This window comes from Sciurus carolinensis, chromosome 1 (assembly GCF_902686445.1).
Source record: "Sciurus carolinensis chromosome 1, mSciCar1.2, whole genome shotgun sequence".
In the NCBI taxonomy this organism is placed as follows: domain Eukaryota; kingdom Metazoa; phylum Chordata; class Mammalia; order Rodentia; family Sciuridae; genus Sciurus; species Sciurus carolinensis.
The window spans coordinates 23,707,713-23,733,078 of record NC_062213.1 but is presented as its reverse complement, the minus strand read 5'-3'; the positions used below and the strand labels follow the sequence as shown (position 1 = coordinate 23,733,078).

The 25,366-nt window shown below is 34.6% G+C and overlaps 1 protein-coding gene across 2 annotated transcripts in view; it reads right to left on the bottom strand.

Annotated features, from left to right (window-relative positions):
- Window positions 1-22,416, bottom strand: part of Eif3h (eukaryotic translation initiation factor 3 subunit H) — a 96,488-nt gene extending 74,072 nt beyond the window's left edge. For both annotated transcript variants that reach the window (XM_047565876.1, XM_047565886.1), the window contains exon 1: window positions 22,262-22,416. In XM_047565876.1, the coding sequence (XP_047421832.1) occupies window positions 22,262-22,393 (132 nt within the window). In that variant the 5' untranslated portion in view covers window positions 22,394-22,416. The remainder of the gene's footprint in view (window positions 1-22,261) is intronic.
- Window positions 22,417-25,366: the final 2,950 nt, after the last annotated feature.

Sequence of the window (25,366 nt, the reverse complement as noted above, 5' to 3'; positions counted from 1 at the left end):
CTATATACACATTAAGCTCGAGTCTTTAATTAAAAAAATAAGGTAGTGGAAATAGGTGTCATTTAGATGTAAAGTAGCTTCATTCCTAATTAGAAGTAACAAATTGACATACGTATTTTTGTTAGTCTACACAGATAGTCAAGAATTTACCATACGTGTATTTAAACATGTGCTTTTGTTTGTTTGATTTTAGTGCTGGGATTTAACCTCTGAATCACATCCCCCGATCTTTTTACCTTTTATTTTGAGACAGGGTCTCACTAAGTTGCTGAGACTGGCCTCAAACTTGTGATCTTGCCTCAGTCCCCTAAATCACTGGGATTACAGGTGAGCACCACCATGTCTGGCAAATGTGTGTGTTTTGCAATATCATAAATTAGTAGTCTCTATAAATGAAACAAAATCCAAGTTCTGCTCAATGTCTCTGCTCTTTAAATGATTTCACAAAAATGAAGGATGTTTTACTTAACAATGTATCTTCAAACCAAATACAGTTAGGAAATATATTCAAAATATATTTTGCTCAAGGAATAAATGATATGAATTTATTGATCATTTATGATGTCAAGCACTCTACAAAGTGTTTTACATGTAATGATGACTCATTTAATCTTCACAACCATCCTGACATGAAGTCAGTTACATTATTTTCCCATTTTGTATAAGGAAAAAGCTGACACTCGATAATCTGACACACAATTATTAAATCCAAGAAGTGAGATTTGACTTCTGATTCCAAGGCATTTTTAGTTACTTCACAATTGCTATTAACTTCAGGTGCTTCAAGCATTATCTAACAAAGCTGAAACAGATACAAAGCAGTGTCAAAGCTCTGTGAAGTCCCTGTAACCAAGGCTGTAGAAGGGCTTCATGCATGGAATAGGAAAAGTTCAGGGTAGGTTTTGTGGCCATGAGGTACTTCTGTGCCCTGGTCAATGAAAATAAGGAAGCATCAAAAACAAACTGCCAGTAGTTCCAAAAATAAAATGAAGTTTTTAATCTTTAGCAACAAATGCTATTCTCACAAGCCACAAGATTAGAATGTTCTCCCACAAAAGTCCTGTTCTCAGTCAGTCAGGTGCACCCATCTCATTTTCTCTCCCTCCAACCAACCATATGCCTCTGGTCATAAAACAGTGTTGACACATTTTTAAAATTAATCCTATTTACTGATGTCATGCTCCCTGTTCTTACTTTTAAAAAGTGGGTACATGGAAAGAGTAATAGTTCTCCAAAACAAAAACATACTCCCATAATATATTTTGTTTATAGTGTCACAAATGATCCTACACACTTAGGAGCCTTCCATCACTTGTTCTCCGCCTAACAAAATAACCTGAGAAGCTTTTTCTGATAAATAAAAAGAGGTCCTCATATTGTATACATATTAGAGACATCTGGGGATCTTTACAATATACTGACGCCTCAATCCACTCCTGGAACTCAGTCAATTATCTGAGTTGGGTTCTTACATTGGGTTTTGGGGATTGAACCCAGGGCCTTGTGCTTGCGGGGCAGGCACTCTACCAACTGAGCTATATCCCCAGCCCTAACTTCCTACTTCATTCTAACTTTTATGAACTAGTATGGCCCAGACTTCCTTTGTTTTTATTTTGTTTTATTGTAACACCTCAAGGGATCGCCAGGCAAACTACTGATTAAACTACAAGTTTTCTTTCCTCTGTTTTAAGACTCTTTATTGTTAAAAAGTGAGAACACTCAAATACAGAACAATAGTGAACATTTTTAAAAGGAATTAATATGAACTCTAATAAGGAAATTCAGCCCTTAGTGGAATATACTCTACAGTACAGAAATGAGAGGGAAGGTAAGAACCAGCAACCCATATTAGAAGCACTTCGTCTTCTGTACCAGTCTTAAGTTTCATGGCCTGACCCAACAGTTAAAACTTAAGAATAGCACTGATGAGGTTTCTTTACCCTATAAATCAATGGGTAAATGAGAATTCTTCAATAAATTGTGCTTCAAGAGAGAGAAGTAAACTGGACAGCAGAAACCTAAAGTACCAATCCTACACTTTCTGAAACTTTATCACATTCTGGGTCTGAATGCTCAATCTACTTGATTTGACCTGCACAGTAAGTATGGGTCTGTGAATATGTCAGTTGTCTCTAGAACCATCTCAAAGATTTCTGAGGTTTATATGATCTCAAGTTGGACAAAGAATCCCAACCTGCAAGATAGTAAATAGATGTCTTATTTGCTAAAACTGCCCTAAGGGGAATTTTTTTCTACTATTGTTTATTTTTCAGTATAGACTATTTGAAAAAGCAAAACAGACCATTACATATTCTCTAATGAACACAATACTATTGTTTAAAATGTGAAAGAAAAAAAAAAAATCTGTTTCAAAGTCTAAAAACAACAAAAGATTCTAAGACAAATATTCTTAATAATCCAGGATAAAATACAAATGTCAATCTAAAATATCCAAATAAGTTAGTTACACAAGAATAAGTTAGTTACACAAGAACTCAATAAAACTAAAATTTGAAGAATTAAGAAGGATGGGTAAAATCTTCTATCCTTCCTAAAAGGAAGATTTAGCAAAATCTCTAAGACCTCCCTGTAAAATTCGTGTCAAAAACTTCTGCTATCATAACAATTGAACTGTCACCAAAAATACAGATTTTGCTGTTTGATGAACCATAATAATTTCTACCAAATATGATGTCACCAATAAACAGTAACTACAGAAAGAGTTCAAAACTTTCTGCACAGAATCACAAGGCTTATCTTCAAGTTCTTCCCAACCACTATAAATGAGGGATTCCCACACCCCATCTGGCTAGATGTAACAATTTACTCCAATGGGTTCACCAAACTTAGGTAAACAACTTACTTAACATTTCTTGCTTTATTATAAAGGGCTTTATAAAGTATACAAATGAACAGTAAGATGAAGAAATGCACAGGGCAAGGTATGTGGGTTCAATCTCTGTGGACCTGGTTCCTCCAAGTATTCAGAAATCAGTCTCATCCAACTTATTATTCAAGAATTTTTACAGACCTTAACAGAATTTCATCTCAAGCCCTCCTAATCCTCCCAGAGGTGACTCAAAATTCTAATCCTATAATCACTTTGTGTTTCTGGTGACCAGGTAAGTCACTTCATTAACATAAACTCAGGGCTGAAAAGACATTCCTTATCGCTCAAGAAATTCTAAAGGTTTTAGGAGCTCTGTGACAGGTACCAAAATAAAGAATAAATACATTTCATATTATACCACAGTCCTTAAAAATTAAAAATCACTGAGGATCCCAAGGAACTTTTATATCAATAATTACATGTCAGAAATTCAAACCGAGCTGTAATCAAAGCAATTCAGTAGGCTGAGGCAGGAGGATCACAAGTTCAAAGCCAGTCTCAGCAACTTAGTGACACCCTGTCTCAAATTATGAAATAAAAAGGGCCAGGGATATGGCTAAGTGGTTAAGCACCCCTGGGTTCAATCCGCAATATCCCCACCAAAAAAAATTAAGAAATTCAAACTGAGATATGTTCAAAATATTTCTTAAAAAGAAAAATAAACACATTACGTTAACATAAACTACATTTTAATGAATAATAACTTTTTTCAAAATAAGCAGGATTCAAAGCTGAGTTCAGATTTTTATAAAAATTAAGTTTAAAAAATTAATCAGAAGAATCACATTGTTTTACATTTTCTATATCTTTTTAAATGTATGGCTTAATAGAAAACAGGTTATCATATTTTTACACTCAATCTTTTTTGATGTCACCAATCACAGAGCACCTGGAAACCTCCATGAACAGGAAAAGAAAGTAAGATTGGCAAATACTATTTATATATTATTATGAAAATAGTTTTAACCTTGGAGATTCTGTAAAAGAATGTTCAAGATGCCTTTAAGAACTTCTATTCTTGGGACAGAGGGGAGCAAAGGGAAGGGAGGGGGCATTGGGGTAGGAATGGTAGAATGAATCGAACATTATTACCCTATGTGCATATATGATTACATGACCTGTGTAACTCTACATCATGTACAACCAGACATGATGAGAAGTTATACTACATTTATGTATGATGTGTCAAATGCATTTTACTGTCATGTATAACTAAGTAGGAGAAATTAAAAATATGTATTAAATTTTTTTATGAATTGCAAAGTATCTCCTTAATACTTTTATTTGGTTACATGTGGACATACTACTATTTTAGCTACATAGGATTAAATAAACACATTATTCAAATTAATAAAAAAAAAAAGAACTTCTATTCTAAAATGACAATAAAGAAAACTGATATGATTAGACTGTGGAAACTACTAGGAAGAAAGGGAAGAATGTATTGAGGAGGGACAGAGAATATACTGAGGAGGAACAGAGAAGTAGCCTTAATTAGGGGGATCCAGGAAAGATCTCTCAGTTTCCTTTGTTCCCAAAATGAAAACAAGCAATCGGCACTATGAAGAGCTGGATGAAGAGTATACTTGACAACTATGAATTTTAAATTGTTTAAATAAAATTTAATATTTACTTTTCATAAAGTATACAAGTTGTTTTTTCAGGAAACAAAAAGGCCTAGAGATGGATGAGGAAGAGGGCAAGGCTGGCAGCACTCTTTCATGTTCTTCTAAAAGCACTAGAAGATAATAATAAACCCAATGTATTGGCAGAAGCAGTCACATCTCAAATAACATTGTAAATTCATGATTATCAATCTCAAATAATTTTATTAGTGAATTATGAAGCAATATATTAATGAAATCCTTTCAAGAAAAATTTAGTGTGGCTTTTAATTAGCAATATTTCTAAGACTGATATCAAAGTTAATCTTTCCCTGATAAACATACCTATGAAGCTAACATCTAAAATTCCTCTAAAAGATAGTAACTCTGATAAGGTCCAGAAGTAAAAAGGAAACTATTTAAAAATGTATCTGAAACTTTGAGGCTTAGCAATATGCCAGTGTGAAGTACCTCAAACCCACTCTACCCCTATATACATGTAGAAATGTTGGATAAACAGGGTTTTAAAAAAGTTTAAATACACAGCTAAGTTAGAAGACGAAATATCAGTATAATCAGAACGTGTAAACCCTGCAAGTTAAGTGCAGCAATGCCCAAAGGCAAGTCATAACCATATATAACCCACACAGCCAGGGGCTGAGTTGTACCCCAATCTCTGCCCCTGGGCCAGATGAGTACTGAATTAGTCTTGGGTGAGGGGAAACTAAAACCTTTCTCAAAAGTTTAAACTCCATGAAAATTGTTGGTGGTGTAAGGAATTTCCACGGAACCACACCGGCCACGGGAAATCACATAAGGGAATTTATTAAGCAAACAGTGTCTCCCTGCAGGCTAAGAGAGAAAATGAGAGGAAAAGAGAAAGGAAAAGAAAGGGTGCGCGCTAGAGAGAGTGGAAAGCCAGGAGGATAGAGAAAAGTGTGTAGGACAGACAGAAGAATGGAAAAAAGATGGCGGGGAAGCTACAGTAAAACAGGTGAATTCTGCCAGGCTAACAGGGGACCAATATGGGAGAAGGATACTTGCAAGCTGACTGATGAACCAATAGCTAGCTAGATGTTCACAGATTGACAAGTTGTTGGGAGGCGGGGAAAATAGTTGCACCAGAAAGGTCAGGGGGAGCAGCTTTGTACATTACACTAACAAAATGTTATGTAGTATAAGATTTCATTATAGGAAATTCTAGAAAAGGCAAAACAATAGTGACAGAAAGCTGATATACGTGGTTGCCTGGAGTTAAGATAAGGGGGAAGATACTGAATGCAGAAGGGTACTGTGGTGGCGGTGATACAACTATTTACAATCGCTGATGTTCATTAAACTGTACATTTCAAATGAGATTTTACTATGTATACTGTTACTTAAAAATGAAGACTTCAAAAAGCCGGATGAAATAATTCAAATATGCACCCACTCCCAATTTTACTCTGAGTTCAAAGACCCCTAGAATGCTGTAAGGTCCAAGGATCTAAGTTAAGAACCACTACTATATCTCTATACACATTCAAGTTTATAAGCCTAAGTCATCAAGAATATATTAAATAATATTAGGATACCTAAAAACAGTATTTTAAAGCTTAATGAAATTGTTTAAATAATAATTTTAGTTTCTAAAAAAACCTGCTGCTGATGTAAAACTAGTTTACCAAAGAAAGTGGATGTTAATATATTTACCTCCTCCCATGCAAAAAAACACATTTAAAAAATAAGTCCAAAATACCCATAACTCTACATCAAAAAGTTTACTTCTCAGTGTAAAAGCCCTTAAAAAAAAAATCCCACTTAAAGGTCATGGGTGAACTTGAAGATCTCTGTGAATTTCTTAAAATCATCAGCAATATTTTGTGTCTATGTATTTAAAGGCATTTTTCAGGGGATGGGGGAGTTCCCTGGCATTCATCAAATGCCCAGAGGTCCTTAACATTAAAAAGTTAGAAAATTTAGAAACTAGTAATAAAAAATCTATCACATAGATATAGTTTTATGTTTGTTCATGTGAACAAACCTCTTCTTTTGAACAAACCTGCTAACTCTGAATTCAAATCTCTTATTGTGGCTGCTCTTCAATTTCATTCACAGATGCTAATGGACATATATCTCCAAATTACCATATAATGTACATATGAACATACCATCAATGTAAAAAGATAACATTTGGAAACAGTCTAGTTTTCAACAAGCAAAGAACTGTTCAAAGCCTATCCTGTGCCAATTATAAACAAACAAAATAGCAATTCAACTTTGTGTGAATTTATTATAAGAAACCTCCACTTGGAAAAGCTGCAGGTTTCCTATTGTCCCAGTAATAAATCTAAAAAAGATCTGTTGAAAATCCAACTAAAATAATTAGACATAAGTTCAAACTGTCAGAACTGTCTATCATTTTTAACCCGCCTTTATAAAGCTGAACTCATTGGGAATGTTAAGGGCACAGATATAGCAAACAAAGCACTGAAGTACTTGTTCATCTTTCTAGATAGTTCACAGATTTAAAAAAAAAAAAAATAGCTCAAATTATTAAGATGCTTCACTGCTAACAATTTAAAAATTACGTAGATCTAGTGGTATTTAGTGATCACACTACTACTTTAGTGAAGTTTTGCGTGTTTTGTTTTGCTTTGTTTTTGGCAGTAGTAGAGGGGAATGAACAAAGGGGTGTTCTAACACTAAGCTACATCCCCAGCTCTTTTCAATTTTTATTTTGAAATAGGGTCTGGCCAATCTGACAAGACTGGCCTTGAATTTAGAATCCTCATGCCTTAACCTCCCAAATTGTTGGGACTGCAGGCAAGTACCACCCCTGGCTCATGAGACTACTAACTTTATTTTTTTAAATATCTTTAGTTTATTATGTTTTTATGTAGTGCTAAGGATTGAACCCAGTGCCTCACACAAGCTAGGTAAGCGCTCTACCACTGAGCTACAACTGCAGCTCCTTATTCTTCACTTTTAAGGGGTACTTCAATATCGGTCTCATTTACAACTTATATAAAATGTCAGAAACTTTTGTATTCCATTCACAAACATAATACATCTGTATCTTTTTCAAGGTTTTCAGTTTTGCACTGACATAGATTTCTAAAAATGTATATACATTTGGTAATTTCAACAAATTCATGTATTAAAACATAAACCTTAAGTTCCCTTAAATGTTTTGGCATTGTTTACACTACTTACTTTAGATATGGTTCTATTAAATATTATTACACTAGTTATAGGAAGAAGCTATTACTAAAACAAGTATGAAAATAGTTTATAACAATGCTTCCCTAGCTATCAGTGAATAACCTATTTTCCCCCAGTCCATCACAGACCAATACTGCAGTTACTAGGAAAGTAAAAATTTTTAAAGAAACAGTGAACACAAGTACAAGGATCACACACTAGGCTATCACAGCTGTACCAAACTGCTATAAAAGTTTCTAATGACTCAATTTCAATCCTATGCTTATCTCACAGACCAGTGTTCACAAACCATAACCCACACTTTGAATACCAAAGAACCTGCAATATTAGAAGGTAAATAATTCTTTATCTCCAGAAGTTTAATATTGAATGTTTAAAAATCAAACACTTCTTAATTTGTCACAAATATAAAGTCTCTCAAAATACACCATTCTCAATAGATGTGAACGTCAAACTGTGTTGACTATTAAGCTTATGTTTTTCTCTATCACCTTTTTTTTTGGGGGGGGGGGGTATTGATTATTAAACCCAAGGATGCTCTACACTGAGTTACACCCACAGCCCTTTTTTATTTTTTGAGACAGTCTCATTAAGTTGCCCAAGTTGGCCTGAAGAGCTTCCTGCCTCAGCCTCCTGAAGAGCTGGGATTAAGATCTCTGCATTTCTACAGGTGATGATAGACATACTCCTCTCCACAGGGGTCAGACCATTACTTCCTTAGCTCTAATACTACTTTAAAATTTTAATTTGTAAGGAGTAAAAACAAATTTATTTCAGCAACAAAGCATTCCTTTGAACTATCAGCTAAGTCAAAGTTAAGAGTAAAATGTTTATCCAGTGAGTGACCCAGCTGAAAGCCTACCTGGCATTCAAGCCAATAAGCACCATCTTCCCTCTGTTGTCTAGTACAGAGTAATTCTAGAAATTCTTATTATTTGTGAAAAAAAGCTTTAGTTAAAAGTTTAAAACTAAAATCTTCTGACTATAAAATCTTCTGACCTATTAAAACAGCAAAAGTAGCATAGTTAAGAGACTGGACACCAGAATACAAAATAAAGCTTAAGACACAGCTCTGCGGCCTAAGAATACCTTATCTATCCTAGCCTCACTTCCCTCCTATAGAACAAAGCAGACAATATCTATCTCCTACCACTACTGCACAGATTAAAAACTAATCAACCCAAAATACCTTGTACCCAATGCCTAGGAAGTTCAGTAAATATTAACTACCACCATAATAAAGGACATTATTACAACAATCAGTGCACCTATTCTCATTCACTCATCCATTCATCTGCCCATCCAATGAATAATAAATATTCCAAGTACACTCACAATACTGACATGTGGGTACTGACCAGCATGTTCACCATCAATTCCTCAGAGATTTTTCAGCCTACTAATATGCAAGTTATAACTTATTAAAAACCAATCACCTAACAAAATTTATCCTAGAGTTATCTCTCATAAATCTTATAAAGACCAGACAGTTTTAGGACAAGATTTTCTAAATTTGCATTAAAAAGTTAAGAATACAATTTAAACTGATTTATTCAAAATATTTGATATGTGTGCAGATATGTATATATAATTTACCTTTAAAAGATCATCATCTTAAAACAAAAGGCAAGGTCCACTCCAAGGGTTTCTTTTTGAAATAAAAATCAAAGCCCAAACTGCACCAGTTGCTGGCTAGTTGAAGAAGGGGTCAGACAGGATGCACAATTCATAGTTGGCTTTACTCCAATTTTACAGCTTCTGGGAGGTAAGGCCAATAGCATCAATTTCTCACATCAATCACCGTCAAGGAACAGTTATTACTGTAGAAAACTTTTATTCTCAAAGAAAATGTAATGCCACAAAATCTCCCCTTAGCATATTCTGTAAAGTCAATATCTAGACTTTCATTTAATTCTGGCTTCATTCACTGACTGATCTGTGAACTTGGCAGTTTTCTTATTTGGTTAAACCTAGATCATTTTTTCTAACACTGAACAAAGAAGGTAGTTATTGCCAAAATGTGAATTCAAAAAGCAGAAAACTGCATTAGTCTTAAATTTAACACATTTTATGGCTCAAGTGGGATAGGGGTTCCATTTCATAACTGGCTGAGTCAAATAATAAATGGGATTTAAATCACTGCGGCTCAGTTTTGATGTGAAAAAAATTTAAGTAACTTCAACTGGGGGAAAAAAGATAGTTAGCCCTTAACACACATGGGATTAGTTACAATTGTCCAATATACTTAATCAATATCACCTCTACAATATTTCTGTTCGAAAAGGCACATTTCATTATTATTTTCTTGGACCAAATGAACATTGATGCTCCACATTTTTAAGTTTTAATAGACTAATAATTGTTGAGAAAAGGGGGAAAAGGGAAACACATTTTCAAGAAATTAAAAAAATGCTACTTGTCTCATAAAAATTCCTCCTGGGAAAGTACAATGATAAATATACAAATACACAATCACAATTTAAAAGTTAACTGCTAAGGATGTTTAAGTTTCCACTTTTATTAACTACACACCACACACACACACACACACACACACACACACAAAATCAACCTACAGAGTTTCCCATGTGTAGCTGCAAGATAATTTTTCAAAAGTGAAATGAATGATAAAAAGGCTTAGCTGAAACAAAACTGATTTTCCTCTACCCTCCCCAAAAAAAATCAGAACTGCTATGAATTATCTACTTCCTAACACATTTGATTTTATTATATCCAAGAGCACTGACCACCACTTAAATAAAAAATCTTTATGTGATTTGGGGGTCTTCAATTATCAAGTTTCTGCCCCCTTAAAAGGGGGGTAGTATTTGCTAAAATAGATTGGCAGGAGTAGGGGATTTAAAAAGAATAACTGTGGGCCAGGTGTGGTAGCACACACCTATAATTTCCAAGCTATTCGGGAGGCTGAGGCAGGAGAATCCCAAGTTTGACGTCAGTCTTGGCAATTTAGCAAGATTCTATCTAAAAATAAAAAAGGGTAGGGAAATAGTAACAGGGATGAGAGTTTCTTTTTACTATCTTTTCTTTTGTCTTTTGATTTGTGTAGCATGTGCATGTATCACCAAGTGTATTGGCTTTAATTAAACAGGCTCAATAGATTAAAAATGCTTCTACTTTACAGTATAAAAAGTGTTTATAGCCACGCATGGTGGCACACGCCTGTAATCCTGGCTTGGGAGGGTGAGGCAGGAGGATCCTGAGTCCAAAGCCAGCCTCAGCAACTCAGCAAGGCCCTAAGTCACTCCAGCAACACTCTGTCTCTAAATAAAATATAAAAAAGAGCTGGGGATGTGGCTCAGTGGTTCAATCCCCGGTACAAAAAAAAAAAAAACAGAAAAAGAAAGATGAAAAATAGTTACTACAGTAAGCCCATAAGGTCTATTCATCTTTCTGGTCAAGAAATCCTTCAGAATGTATAATGAAGATTATACATTTCTTTTTTTTTTTTTAATTTATTTTTATTGTAAACAAATGGGATACATGTTGTTTCTGTTTGTACATGGAGTAACAGCATACCATTTTCGTAATCGTACATTTACATAGGGTAATGATGTTTGAATCATTCTGTTATTTTTTCCTTCCCCTCCACCCCTCCCATTCCTCTTTTTCCTCTATACAGTTCCTCCTTCCTCCATTCTTGAAGATTATACATTTCTGTATAAAATGTAATGGTTTTTTTTTTTCCTCTATCCAAAAGGAAAATACTGTGGTTTTAACAGTTTGAAAGGCTACCATTAAACCAGACTTAAAAATAGTGGCTACAAGTTCTCACCTAAGAGCTGAAAACGCAAAAGGACCTTGAATATCAGGCAATAACGCTTGATTTTATTTTGTGTAGAATAGTGATTTTCCAAACGGTTTTTGAGTTTTAGGACACAGTTATTCCTATTGGATAATTAGTATCATGTGTGATGGTCAAGTACAAAATCAAGCCCATGAGGCAGTTAGTTACATGAGGCTTGCAATAGTTAAGAAAGGAGAGCTAGAAATGAATAGCACAGACAATACAATAATAAAAGAACAAAAGTAAGTGATCTTAGGAGAATCTAAAGAAAACCTCAAAGAACAATCAAAGATGAAACCAGAAGTCTGAAACTTTTCCAGATAGGGGTATCAGTAATAAAAACAAAGTATTTACTGAATTAAATCACTACAACAAACATACTAACATGCACGCTTAATTTTAAAAATGAAGACTTTCAATTTCTATGTATTTGTTAAGCATAGGAAAAACACAAGAAATCAAACCCCAAATCATAATGGTGTTACCCAACTTCATGTCAAAAGCTTTAAAACTTTCTTCCTTGTGGATTTTTGTGGTGTTCTTAAAATAGTTTTTCTTTCTAAAAATTTATTTAGCATATTTGTACTGTGTCAAAGGTGGCCATGTACATCAAATGAAACTAGTTGAGAACAGGTATAGAAGTATAGAAATGTAAGGTAGAAAAAATTTACATAATCATCAGGATACACGCAGACCTGCGCCACTTATGGATGCAGTAGTTTATATACTACTTTGGGAGAATACAAAATTTTAAAAAGTTTGTCAAAAATAAAGGTGATGAAAGAAATACAGGTGATTTTCATATTTTCACTAATAATAAGTCACCACTACTTTTCTGAATCCCATTTTTTTTCCTTGTATGCTTGGACTTGATACTAATATTAACAAAAATACAGTATACTACTCCAGTATATTCAGGTATTCAGTTTTGGTAAAACAATAACAGTTTACCACCAAATAGGTGGGTATGTAAATTACACAGTACTCTGCTATTAAATCTTCACTGGGTATAACACTTTATAGAATGATCTTCTAAAAGTAAAAAAAAAGATCTTCTACAGGAAAAATAATAAAGCTATCTTCCCTTGAAATACTGTATCTCATACCTTGCCAAATAAAATCCCAAAGTATGATAAATTAAATATTTACCAAAACAAAAATATTAACTAATTTTGAATTGAAAGCAAATGCAACCAAATTTCCACGTAAATGCTAAAATCAGAAGCTTTCATCTAAGGAAGGTTGGCAGACACGATAAAGTAAAAGTTAGAAAAACTGATCAGACTTAAGAGACCTAAGTTTTAGAAAATATACTTTCCAACACCCTAACAAGGAACACTGCATTATTTTGTGTTGAACTTATGGTTTTTATTTCTCTCATCTTGACATTAATCAAGTCAAATAAATCTGTTTATCTGAGTTTCCTCATTTGTAAAATGGGAATAATAATGGCCCCTAAATATCACAGTTTTTATGATTTCAATGCTATAATCTAGTACTGATGGTTCCACTTACAAATTTTCAATTGTACAATGGTGTAAAAGCAGTAAAAAGTGATAGCAGTTATTCAAACTTCTGATTTTTATCTTTTCACGAGTTAGAGATGTGTTGTGAGACACTTTCTCACAATGCTGGGTAGCAGCGGTGAGCCCTCCTCCCAGTCTGTCAGGCAGTTATGCCGTCAAGAGCATAAATAACAAACAGGCTACAGTATACCGTGTTGCTAATCCTGGATGTTCAGCAGAATGGGTGTATAAAAGCGATTTTGACTTTGCATACTTTCAACTTAGCATATTTTCAATTTACAACAGGTTTATCAGGAAATAATCCCACTGTAAATCAAGTAGTATATATATAGTACCTGGCACATAAAAATAAACATCAAGTCCTTAAAATGTATGAAACATATAATAATGGAAGACAAAATGAATTAAGAATAACAAGACATGATCTGAATTCAAGCTCTAGGATAAGTTGTACTATGTCTTTGAAAAGGTACTCAGTTTCCATAAGAGGGTGAATATGTATAATACAAATAATACTAGTCTTATCAGCCTAATGGAGGTATATTAAGATACAATAACATATGTCAAATGCTTTTTTCTTTTATAAAAACTTATTATTTACAAGTAATAACATCTTACTTGTCTAAGCAAATAATAAAACCAAGCAGTCAAGATGTCAGATTGTGTACTTAATTTAATCCTCATTCAAGAGTGCACTTACTCTAAGGTTAGAAAAAAATCCTAACAAGAATGCTTAAATGGTTTTTCATTCACAGTTAATAAAAAGCTAGGAGTAAAAGGTATAAGAGACAGATAAATTTAATAACAAAAAGCAACAAACCAAGAGCTGCGGATATAGCCTGTCAAGCACAAGGCCCTGGGTTCACCGGCACCGCAGGGAAAAAAAAATAAAAAAAACCAACCTAAATTCAATGACAGGGAATATTTATTATATACATGTCTAGGACTAACCTTTGGAATTTGTTCTTCTTTTTAAATTTTTAGTGCATTATAGTTATACATAATAGGTTCATTTTGACATAAACACATCTAACAGTTTTCTCCATGTTAATTCCCACGATGACCCCCTTCTTTCTCTTTCTCCCTGCCCCTGATCACCTCCTCAACTCTACTGGTCTTCCTTCTATTTAGTTATTTTTTTTAATTGAGATGTTACAATTATCTATAAAACTGGAGATGTAATACATTTATACATGGTCCTAGTATAATTTGGTAAACTTCATTACCCAGTTTTTCTCCTCTCTCTCCCCTCCTGCCTCCCCTTTGGTTCACCCAACAGGATTTTTGAGAAATATTGTCCAATACGGGTCAATAATTTATATTCTTAAAGATAATACTAAGTCACAAAAAAAGTGAGATTACGTTCAATATTCTCTGCCTATAATGGCAGAAAATTACACAATATACATCAGAAGGATTTATCATTGAAATGGCTAAAATGTAAAATCTTTGGTGTTTGACTTTCAAATTATCTGAATGAAAAAATCATATGTGAATGAGCTGGGCTCAGTGGCCCACACCTATAATCCCAGCAGCTTCAGAGGCTTTGAACTTCAGTGAGTTGAAAGCCAGCCTCAGCAAGTGAGGCACTATGGACTCAGTGAGACCCTGTCTCTAAATAAAACACAAAATTCAGCTGGGGATACAGCTCAGTGGTTAAGTGCCCCTGAGTTCAATCCCCAGTACCTCCCCTCAAAGAAAGAAAGAGAAAGAAAGAGAAAGGAAGAAAGAAAGAAAGAAAGAACAGAAAGAAAAACTCATATGTGAAATAGCCTAGTTATTCTCCACTAAAACCAGAAAACTGAAATAAAGAACCAAGAGTCACATAATTTTTGTTGTTGTTGTTAAAACATTAAAATGAAAAACAAACTATATTTACTTGAGATTAGGATTTCGGACAAGAGTTTTCATCTCATGGAACTTAATAAGGTATTACCTACTCTCTAACTTCATACAGTATTACAAAAAAAGTTTACATGGATGCATGTGTAAAATTTGGCACAAGCCCTTTACAAGTCTGAATTATATATCTCAGTTCATGAAATACTGGCCCCAACATTTTCATATAGATCTGAACAGCCATTAAGTCAGGAAGACAGATATAACATTTATCCCCAAAGTTGCAGAGAGGATCAGATTAAAAATCTAGTTAAACATTCTTGTGCAGGGTCTTGTGCTCAATTTACATAAATGATTTTCTTAAAGATAAAAATCCAATGAATAAAAAGATGAAATATGAGCAAGTTTATAACTAGTTTCCTAAATATACTCAATTGTGTGCTCCTTTCTCACCAATATACTATTAACCCTATTATCCTACAAAGGATTTACTCAGTTTCCTGATTCATTTTTAATAAAACTTCCAAAACAGAATTATATTAATTCATTCATTGTCTGAGAGCCTCCTACATTTCAGACCCTGTTCTAGATACTTGGAAATACTGCAGTAAACAAACCTGACACAGATCCTGCTCTCAGGAAGCTGATATTCTAGAGTGAGGAAACAAACAGGCAACAAGTAAACCATAAGTTCAGAGAATAATAACGGCCCAAATGAGATGACATGAAGTGACAACTAAATGACAATAGGTATATGTAACTTGGGCTTTCCCATTAATTAATAACATACTTGGTCTTATTTACAAAATTGCAGGAAGAGGTAACTAATAATAAACCAACATATATGTTAAAAAATAAGATGACTTCTTACAAATATGGGAAAATAAAGCTTAAAAGGTAAATTTTTTTTTTACTCATGACAATTTTTACTTGCAAAATAAAAAGTGATAACAAACAATAAAATAAATCTGTTACTGTGTACCATATCATAATTGAGAGAATGAACAATTGCAACAAAATAATTCAAACAATCTCTCTGCATCTGAGAGCAGAACTATTCAACCTGTGTTCCAGAAACAGTCCATCATCAAACCTATCATTTTAGAAGGTAACAATTGTTAATGGCAATGGGTGTTTAGCACTGGAAAGATGGAGGACACAAATATATTACACCTCAGCCTTCAAAGTAGTTATCATTCAATTGAGAAAGGTAATTAACATGTCTGATCACAAAGATGAATAATACATGCTGTTATCAATTATAAAAAGTTCAAGGAAAGGAAGTCAATATGGACCAGAGCAAGTGTTTCTCAAACAATATGCCACAAATAATCTGACTCAAGTCCAGAGAGAAGGTTGAGAATTTATGATACTTTTGGTCTGCAATTCTAACAAGCTCTCAGGTCAGGCCAATGTTATTCTGCATCTTACTGGTGCATGGACCACACCTGGAGTAGAGGAGCTAATGAACCTAAGAAGGGTAGGATTCAAACTGTCCTGAGAAAGTGAGTTGAGTTTTACATGAAAAGTACAATAGAAAGAATTAGCTTGATCTTGTCCAGGAACAAAGAGACCGCTTAACTAGAATAAAGATCCACTCTTCTATTCCACAATGGTATACCACACTCTTGCAAGAGACACAAGTCTACTAGAATGGACAATCATGAGTGGTACTATTCTAATTTATTGGAGTAGAAAGAATAGAAGTCTAGCCACACCAAAGGTAAAAGAGATGTAGAACAATGGGTCTTTTCATACACTACTGGGAACAAATGTTAAGTAGTACAACTGCTTAGGAAAATAATTTGACACTACTTAGTAAAGCTAACAAGGAACATCCCTAAAACTTAGCAACCATGATTTGAAATAGAGATTCAAAACATGAGAAAGAGAAATTATACAACTTAATTCATATTTTAATCATGTATTCATATAAATAGTCAAAACTTAATTTGTTTAGAAATACTCTGGTGAAGTTATAAAGAAATCATTAAAAGAAAGCTCACAACAGTTTTTCACATAAAGTGAAGAGAAAGGAGAGTAAGGAATGAAAAAGGGAAGAAAGGGTTCAAAGATATTCTCAACATTCTATTTTTCAAGTTGAAAGATAGTTAACAATTTTTATTTTGTGATTATTTAAATTATATAATATAGACACTATTTTGCCTATCTGATATTTTTATATCATTGATAGTTCTTTGCTAATGTTATTGATCTTTTTTCAAAAAAATTAATTCAGGGAACTGATGATGGCAGATTCTAATAGTAATGAAATGAAAAGAATGAAAAACTACAAATACAGATGGTTCTTTGATTTCAACAGGAAAAAAATGAAGGCCAAGAAAAGAACACAAGGAACTAAAAAAGAGCTGAAATTTTCAATCTGGGAAAGGAAATATTACAGATACTGCAGAGCTGATGTGACAGAATTAAAGGCAGGAAAGGAGGAGAAGAATACGAGAAGAAAAACTGGTATACACTGCTATTAATATGCCAGATAGAAATGTGATCAAATATCAGGCTAAATATAGTATAAAATTAATCTCTGGAATCCTCCATGCTTATTCATGGCTGAGAATGATCATAAGAGTAGGGATCATAGCAATCTTCCTCATCAGTATCAATAGCATCTAATAAAGCTAGATCTGGCATATAACAGGCAATCCATAAATTATGTTAAATGAATCAAAAATAGAACACATCTGGAGCACACAGATTCAAATTAAACTATACAATGAATTTAGAAAATGGAATAAGTCCATCAAGTCACATTTTTATTCAATACATGACTATAAGAGAAATAGGATTTCGAACAGAAAAAAAACTTAATGAACATAAAATAGAAAAACTGTGAGTGATTTATTCAAGGAAAAGTGAAAAAGACCTGTGCAGCTACAATGTACAGTTCTTATGAAGCTTGGGAAGAGTAAGAAATAAACCTAAACAGAGAAGCAAGAAACAAGAACATCTTGATGGGTCTTGCATTCACTGGAAAGTCACTACAAATAGTGAAGGAAGTAATGAACCCTGACATTAAATGAATGTTTCAATGAAAGTATGAAGAGGACTGAAGATAACCAAGAAAAAATACTCAAGACATCATTAAAATAATTTATGTAAGATATCAGGACTTTAGGAATTGCGCAAAATAAAACAGAATCATGTATTAATTAACTTTTTTTACTATATGCCAGTTAACAAGTTCTGCACTAGGGATACAACAAGCAGAAAGTATTCTCCATAACCTAAGCAGCTTACATGCTGGTAGAGAAGACACATAAGGAAACAAGACAGTTACAGGTTATGGAAAATGAAGGAAATATAGGGTGGTGTGATAGGGAGAAAAGTTATTTTGATAGGGCTGTTAGACAAGGCTTTTCTAGAGATGGTGATGTTAAAACTGAGAACAAAGAATCAAAAGTAACCACAAAGGAGAAAGAAATATTTAAAAGTACTGAGTGGCAAAAACAAGGAACTAAAAAAGTTCTTGTGACTACAGCCTAGAAGAAAGTATAGAGTTGGCTGGACATGGTGTCACATGCCTGTAAATCTCAGCAGCTCAGGAAGCTAAGGAAGGAAGATTGAGAGTTCAGTCTCAGCAATTTAGTAAAGCCTAAGCAACTCAGCAAGACCCTGTCTCTAAATAAAATATAAAAAAGAGTTGAGGATGTGGCTCAGTGGTAAAGGAGCCCTGAGTTCAATCCCCAGTGGAAGGAGAGAGGGAGGGAGGGCGGGAAGAAAAGAAGGGAGGGAAGGGAGGAAGGGAGGAAGGGAGGAAGGGAGGGAGTGAGTGAGTATGGAAAAGGAAAAAAAAAAAAAAAAAAAAAACAGAAGCTTGAATACCACAATAGGAAGCCAGGATTTCATTCTAAGTATATAAGGTTGGTGGCATATAAGTGGGAAAGACAGATGGATTTAATATATTTTGGCAGTAAAATAACAGAATTTGTATTGACTGCAGAAGAAAAAGAACAAATGGAGGTGAGAACAGATAGATGGCAGTTATATTGACAAAGATGGAAGAGACTGAGATAAGAACAATGAGGGGGTGAGAGGAAGAAAAATTTAATAATTCTGTTTCAAACACGCTCAATTTAGGATGCCTATGACATATCCAAACAGAGATGTCAAATGAGAGTAATGTCTGACAAGAAATACAAATCTAGGAGTTATCAGAGTATATAATATTTAAAGTCAGGAGAAGGGATATTCTAGTTATTGACACAGGGAGTCCATTTTAATTCTCAAAACAACTCAGGAAAAATGAAATACAAAGAGATTAAATAACTTTCCCAATGTCACTCAGCTCAAGCTGGGATTCAAACCAAAGCAGCTCAGCTCCAGAGCACATAGGTTTATCTATTTCATTACATTACCTATGTCAAGCAAAGCTTATGAAAAATCAAAATTCAAACCCTGAGGCTCTCCAACATTCAGTGATGAGGAAGAAGCCAACATAAAAGATGAGGACTAAGCACCCTGTGAGGTATAATGGTGAATGGGCCAAAGACAAGCGACAATCCTCAGGATTTGGATATGGAAAAAATGAAAAGAATGTAGGAAATCGTATAAACTATTAAAATTGAAAGGGACAATGTCAATCATTCTGTGGATGAGGAAATGCAGCTTTCAAGTAAAACAATTATAAAAGTATTGTTAATTACTAGTGGATATGGACTAGAAAAAATGTTTCCTGATTATCAGTTCAGCATTCTCTACAATTCCAATCTACACTGACAAAGGTGGCATTTAGCATGACTTGAGAAAGAGTAATATTAATAAAAATAACAAAAACAGTGACAGTAACCTGTTTACTACTACACAGGTACTTTACTAAGTACTTACATATCTCTCAATTTTGAAAGCTAACTTATGAGGTAACCTCTTCATCACCATACCCATTTTACAAAGGATAAACCTGAGGCCCAGAAAGTTTAAATAATTTGCCCAAGGTCTTGTTAACTGCCCAAATAAGAATATGAATCCAGAAAGCAGTAGTGCAGCTCAGTACCAGAGCATGTACTTAAAATGCATGAGGCCCTGAGTTCTATCTCCAGAACCAGAAATAATAACAATAATAGTAATTATTATGATGATAAAATCTGAATCCAGGTCTGCCTTCAGCATTCTTCTAGCCAATATGTAATATTGTTTCCCTAAGAAAACAATGTTAATCAAGTAATCTCTAAACCTAGCACAGTATCTGGCATTGAATAGGTACAATTTAAACATTTCCGAGATGAATTACGGTAACTAGTTATGTGAAATACTCATGATTAAAATATGAGTGATTAAGAATCAAGAACCTTGTCATTACCATCATAATCTAGCGGCTTAAAATTGTTTCAATGATTGAAAAACACATGTATGCAGAGATGAAAAAAGTACTCAAAATTTATTTTGTTAATACTTACCTAACTGGCAGTGAACAAAAGCAAAGAGGTACTGTGAATAAGAGGTAATTCATTGAGCTTTTCTTAAATCAAAAATAAATAACCTTAAAGGCCCCTTTTATATGACTGAATTAGGATCACTGATAAGCTTCCAATTTTTAATATAAATTACCTGGTAATGTAATAAAAAAAGAGTCCCTTTTGAGGTAGATATGAATGTTTTCATCACTGGAAAGATATCTTTCACAGAAAATCAATAAATCAACATTTAAATATTTTCAATCTCTTATAAAGAAAAATAATTCTTAGCACTAATCAATTGTGAGAACTGATAAAAAATATTTGTGAAGTCACAAAAGAGACTAGGTCTCTTGATCTTCCTAAGCCTACTGCCGGCTTGTGAAACTCAAAACATTTCCAGTCTAGTTCACCTGCAGTAATCTTTTTATTCAACAGTCTCTCTTAGAGTAGTAGGGGGACATACTGCTGTGCTTTTATCACCGTCCCATATTAGAAAGTGCTTACCACTTAGAAGAATGTCCTAAAATATTTTCTGAATAATATACCTCCAACAAATAGATTCATACCACATACCTGTTGCCTTTTTCAGCTCAAAGAACCAAATAATTCAAAGAATGATTTTGAAGCATAAGTAAATTTACTAAGAAACGACTTAAACATCCTAAGTGAATAAGTGGTGTTTACTTTTGCAAGTATAATTCAAGTCCACCCAATAATTTGCAATCTCTAAAGATATGTCATTTATTCCAGAACACGCATCTCCCCTCCAATGAGCCAGTGAAAGCCAAAAACATCTATAAGTAAAAAAATTATTGTTCAAAATATTATGGGAAATAGATTAACATTCCGAAGTAAACCTTTTGCCTGCATCTTTCAAACTCTGCCCTCCAAAGACACTGAACTCAATTACAACCAACTAGTTTAAGTGATTAGTACAGATCCCACGTAAGTTTTTTCACTTACTCCAAACAAGAGCTCTGTCACAGATAGTTCTCATCCCCACCTGACAAATGAAGAAAGTGAGGCTTAGAAAAGTTAACCTTGCCAAGGTCCCAGAGCTAGTGGATGACAGGGTTGAATGAGTCCTTCAACACCAAACTACCTTTTTTAATAGTTTACTTAGGTCAGTTCAAAAATTCAACTATATGCTGAATTGAAATTATCAGTAATTTCCACTTAAACATTGTTCCTGCAATTACAATTTACACATGAATTTAAAATACTTATTATAAATGTTTAAGGTCTTCACTAATAGAAAAAGAGAAAAGGATTTTGTTTTTTCAAGAGAACTAGGAAAAATACTTTTAAAGCTAAAAATTTCTACAAATGCACTTTGCTTACAAATAGAAATAAAATTTCACAGTATTCTAGATCTGTCCATTCCCTTATCCAGTATTTCCATAAGATGCCCTAATTCATGAATCCTAACCACTAAAGGCTATTCTTTGAGGCATTTTATGTAGTTCAGAATTAACACCACAAAAGACTTAATTATAATTATTCGATTTCAGGTAAAGCGCTGAACTACAGGCTCAAAAGAGTGACTACAAGGTAAATCTCTTCTTGAGAAGCAACAGGTGTCATACCCAGGCAAGAAGCAATGTGGTTTCCCTCACTCTCTCCTTTTCAGAGCCCTAAACTAGGGTCCTAAATCCTTCTCCATAACTTCGGTCAACTGCTTGTGCCCAGAAGCCTGATTTCCAACTCCCCTTTCCCAGACATCTCAAAAGAAGACCTCAAGTATGTGTCACATACACACTTACGCTCCTTTTCTCGGCCCCCAACTGCCCCCCATCAGAAGACAGAGGTGGCAGTAGCGCCTGCGGAACAAAAAGTGAAAAGGAAAGACAAGAGTACTAGGGGAAAATCTGGGCCCGGCCTCACGAAGCCGAAAGGGAAGGCAGCAAGAGCAGGTCGGGAGCGATCAGGCTGGGAACTGCGCTCCCCACGTGGGCCTGTGGTGACGGAAGTTCACTCACCAAGCCATCTATCTGTACTTGCTTCACGGCCGAATCTCCAGGGCCGCCTTTGCCTTTGCCCTTCCCAACCACGCCCGCAGAGGAGCTGGAAGAGGTGGCGGTAGAGCCGGCACCTTCCTTGCGGGACGCCATCTTTCCAGCCAGACAGGAAGAAAGAGAAACGTGAATTGCCGGAAGCGGAAGTATAAATCTTTCGTGTCGTTATTTGAGGGGCGGAGCCGGTGAGAGGCCAGTGTGGAGCCACGCCTCCCTTCTCCATCCAGACCTCCTTTCCCGGCGGAGTCATGTGCGCATGCGCACTGTCCTTTCTCGTTGCTCAAAGAGGAAAGTAGATCGTTTTGTGTTTTGTTTTGTTCTGTCATTGTTTTGCGGTACTGCGTATTGAATCCAGGATCTTGCACTTGTTGGGCAAGCATTCTACCACTGAGCTACATCCCCAGCCCTTTTTATTTCTTTAATTGTGAGAATGGGTCTTGCCAAGTTGCTGAGGTTGGCCTTGAACTTGTGATCCTTCAGCCTCGGCCTCCGGAGATGCTGGGATTACAGGACTGTGCCACCTTGCCGCGCTAGACCTTTTTAAATGTTGAGTCAGCCTTAATTGGGCAGAAGGCTGTAATAAAATTGTTTGCATTTCTGTGTCATCTCCTATGTGAAAATGATTTCAATCTCTATTCTTTTTTTTTTTTAATTTTTTACAGACTGCATTTTGATCCATTGTACATAAATGGGGTACATCTTTTCGTTTCTATGGTTGTAAACCATGTAGAGTCATACCATTCGTGTAATCATACACGTACATAGGGTAATGATGCCTGTCTCATTCCACCGTTTTTCAAACCCCCCTCCCTCTCATTTCCTTCTACATAAAGTTCCTCCATTCTCTCACTCCCCACCCACCCCCATCCCCATTATATATCATTTTCCACTTGGCTCAGTGGTACAACAGTTATGAGTTGAGTTCCATCCCCAGCACCAGAAAAAATATATTAATAAGGAATAAATCCCCATTCTTGACCTTGTAAGTGGATAATTATCATAGTCTTTTCTTCTGGGTAGTTATAATAGTCTTTTTTTTTCTGCTTTTATGTTTTCTGAACTGTTTCTGAAGGTCAAAGCAAAAATTATAAAATTGCCTAGTATGGTTCTAAGTGGACATAGAGGAAATATTTAAGGCAGTCATAAACAAGGACAGCTAAGGAACATATATGGAAGTAAAGTTTTCACATTTGACTCAAACTAGTAAAATGACATGACACCAAACTGTAACAGTTACACTACCCAGAGAAGTCACCAAAAAGCTTTTACAAAGAGATACACTCAAAAATACCATGGATAGATTAATATAAACTATCAAAACATGTTTAATTCCCAGGAATGCAAGAAAAAATACAAACAAAAAGATTTAATAGAAAAATAAATAAAATGGCAGACCTAAGCCCAAATATATCAATAAATTACATCAATATAAATGTTCCTATATACCAATTAAAAGACAACAATGGGTAGAACATGACCTAATCATAACTGTCTACAAGAAGTTCACTTTAAATATGCTTTAAGCACACTGAAAATAAGATGATGAGAAAATATAGCAAGCAGTCATTAATCAAAAGAAAGCAGGAGTGGCCATATTAATATCAGATAAAGCAAAATTCAGACACAAGAAAATCACCAGAGACAGAAGGAGACAATAAATAGTCATAACATGGTGAATCACCAAGAACACATGGCAGTTCTGAATGAGCAAACCCCAGCAACAAATGAGAATGTATGTGAAGAAAAAAAACAGCAGCCCTGAAAGGACAAATAGACAAATCTGAAATAGCTGTTAGAGATGTTCATTCACTTCTCCCAATAATTAATAGAGCAACTAGGGAGAAAATAAGAATTTAAGAAGCTCAGCAATACCATCCATCAAGATCTAATTGACAGTTAACAAATACTTGAAGTACAGAATGTACATTCTTTTCAAGTATCCATGGAACATATATATCATATCCTGAATCATAACAAACTTTAACAAGTTTAAACCTCAATAAAGTGATATCTGAATTGAAATCATTCAGAGTATGGTCTCCAACAACAACCACAGTCAATTCAAACAAGAAATCAAAATATTAAGATAACAGGGAAATTTCCAAATACTTGAAAACTAAACAATACATTACTAATAATTCACAGATCAAAGAGGAGACCCCAAGAGAAATTAAAATACACACACACACACACACACACACACACACACACACACACTGAACTGGATGAATATGGAAATATAAAATATCAAAATTTGTGGGACATAGCTTCATTAGGGCTGAGAGATAAATAGCTAAACATCTATGTAGCAAGCAACCATTAATCAAAAGAAAGCAGAAGTGGCCGTATGAGATGCAACAATATTCAGACAAAAGAAAAATCAAGAAATGTCTCAAGTCAATAATCTAAGTTTCCTTAGAATCCAAGGGGAAAAAGAGCAAAATAAATTTTAAAATATGCAGAAGAAAGGAAATAAGAAATTCGATACTGAATATTCTGAATATATTTGATCACCCAAAAATGGTTGGTCACAACCATTAAATTATATTTCTGCAACCCTGAGAGTTTAATATCGAAGGCATTAATTTCATTGTGAATATTCATTTCCTGGAAAAAATAAATTCACACTGTATTCCAACAATATGTTCATCATTCTCTGTCACAGGAATGAAAGTTTTTAGTGTAGTTCTATGTTTGTTAGAAATGTTTCAAATTTAGTTAAAGGCAAAAAGTGAGAGGATGCTGAGATCCTTCCATAAAGAGCCACTCACGGAGCCCATATGTGATGACCACATGGGGAAGGAAACAGAGGATGGCCTGCCATACCTGTGTGAAAAAGTAAGCTATTACACTGTCTGCCCAGTTTTGCTTTGTGGAATAACTCTGCCCACTAAGAAAACATGGCCCGGTGAATGCCAGACTGTGACCAGTCTCTTCTTAAGAACCAGCCAGTGATACAACTGCTGCTTTCCCTCATTAAGCAACATCTTCCTTAAATCCCTTTCAAGTCAATGGAATGAAAGAATCGAGACACCAAATAGGAGCCAAACAATTTTTTAAATGTCACTT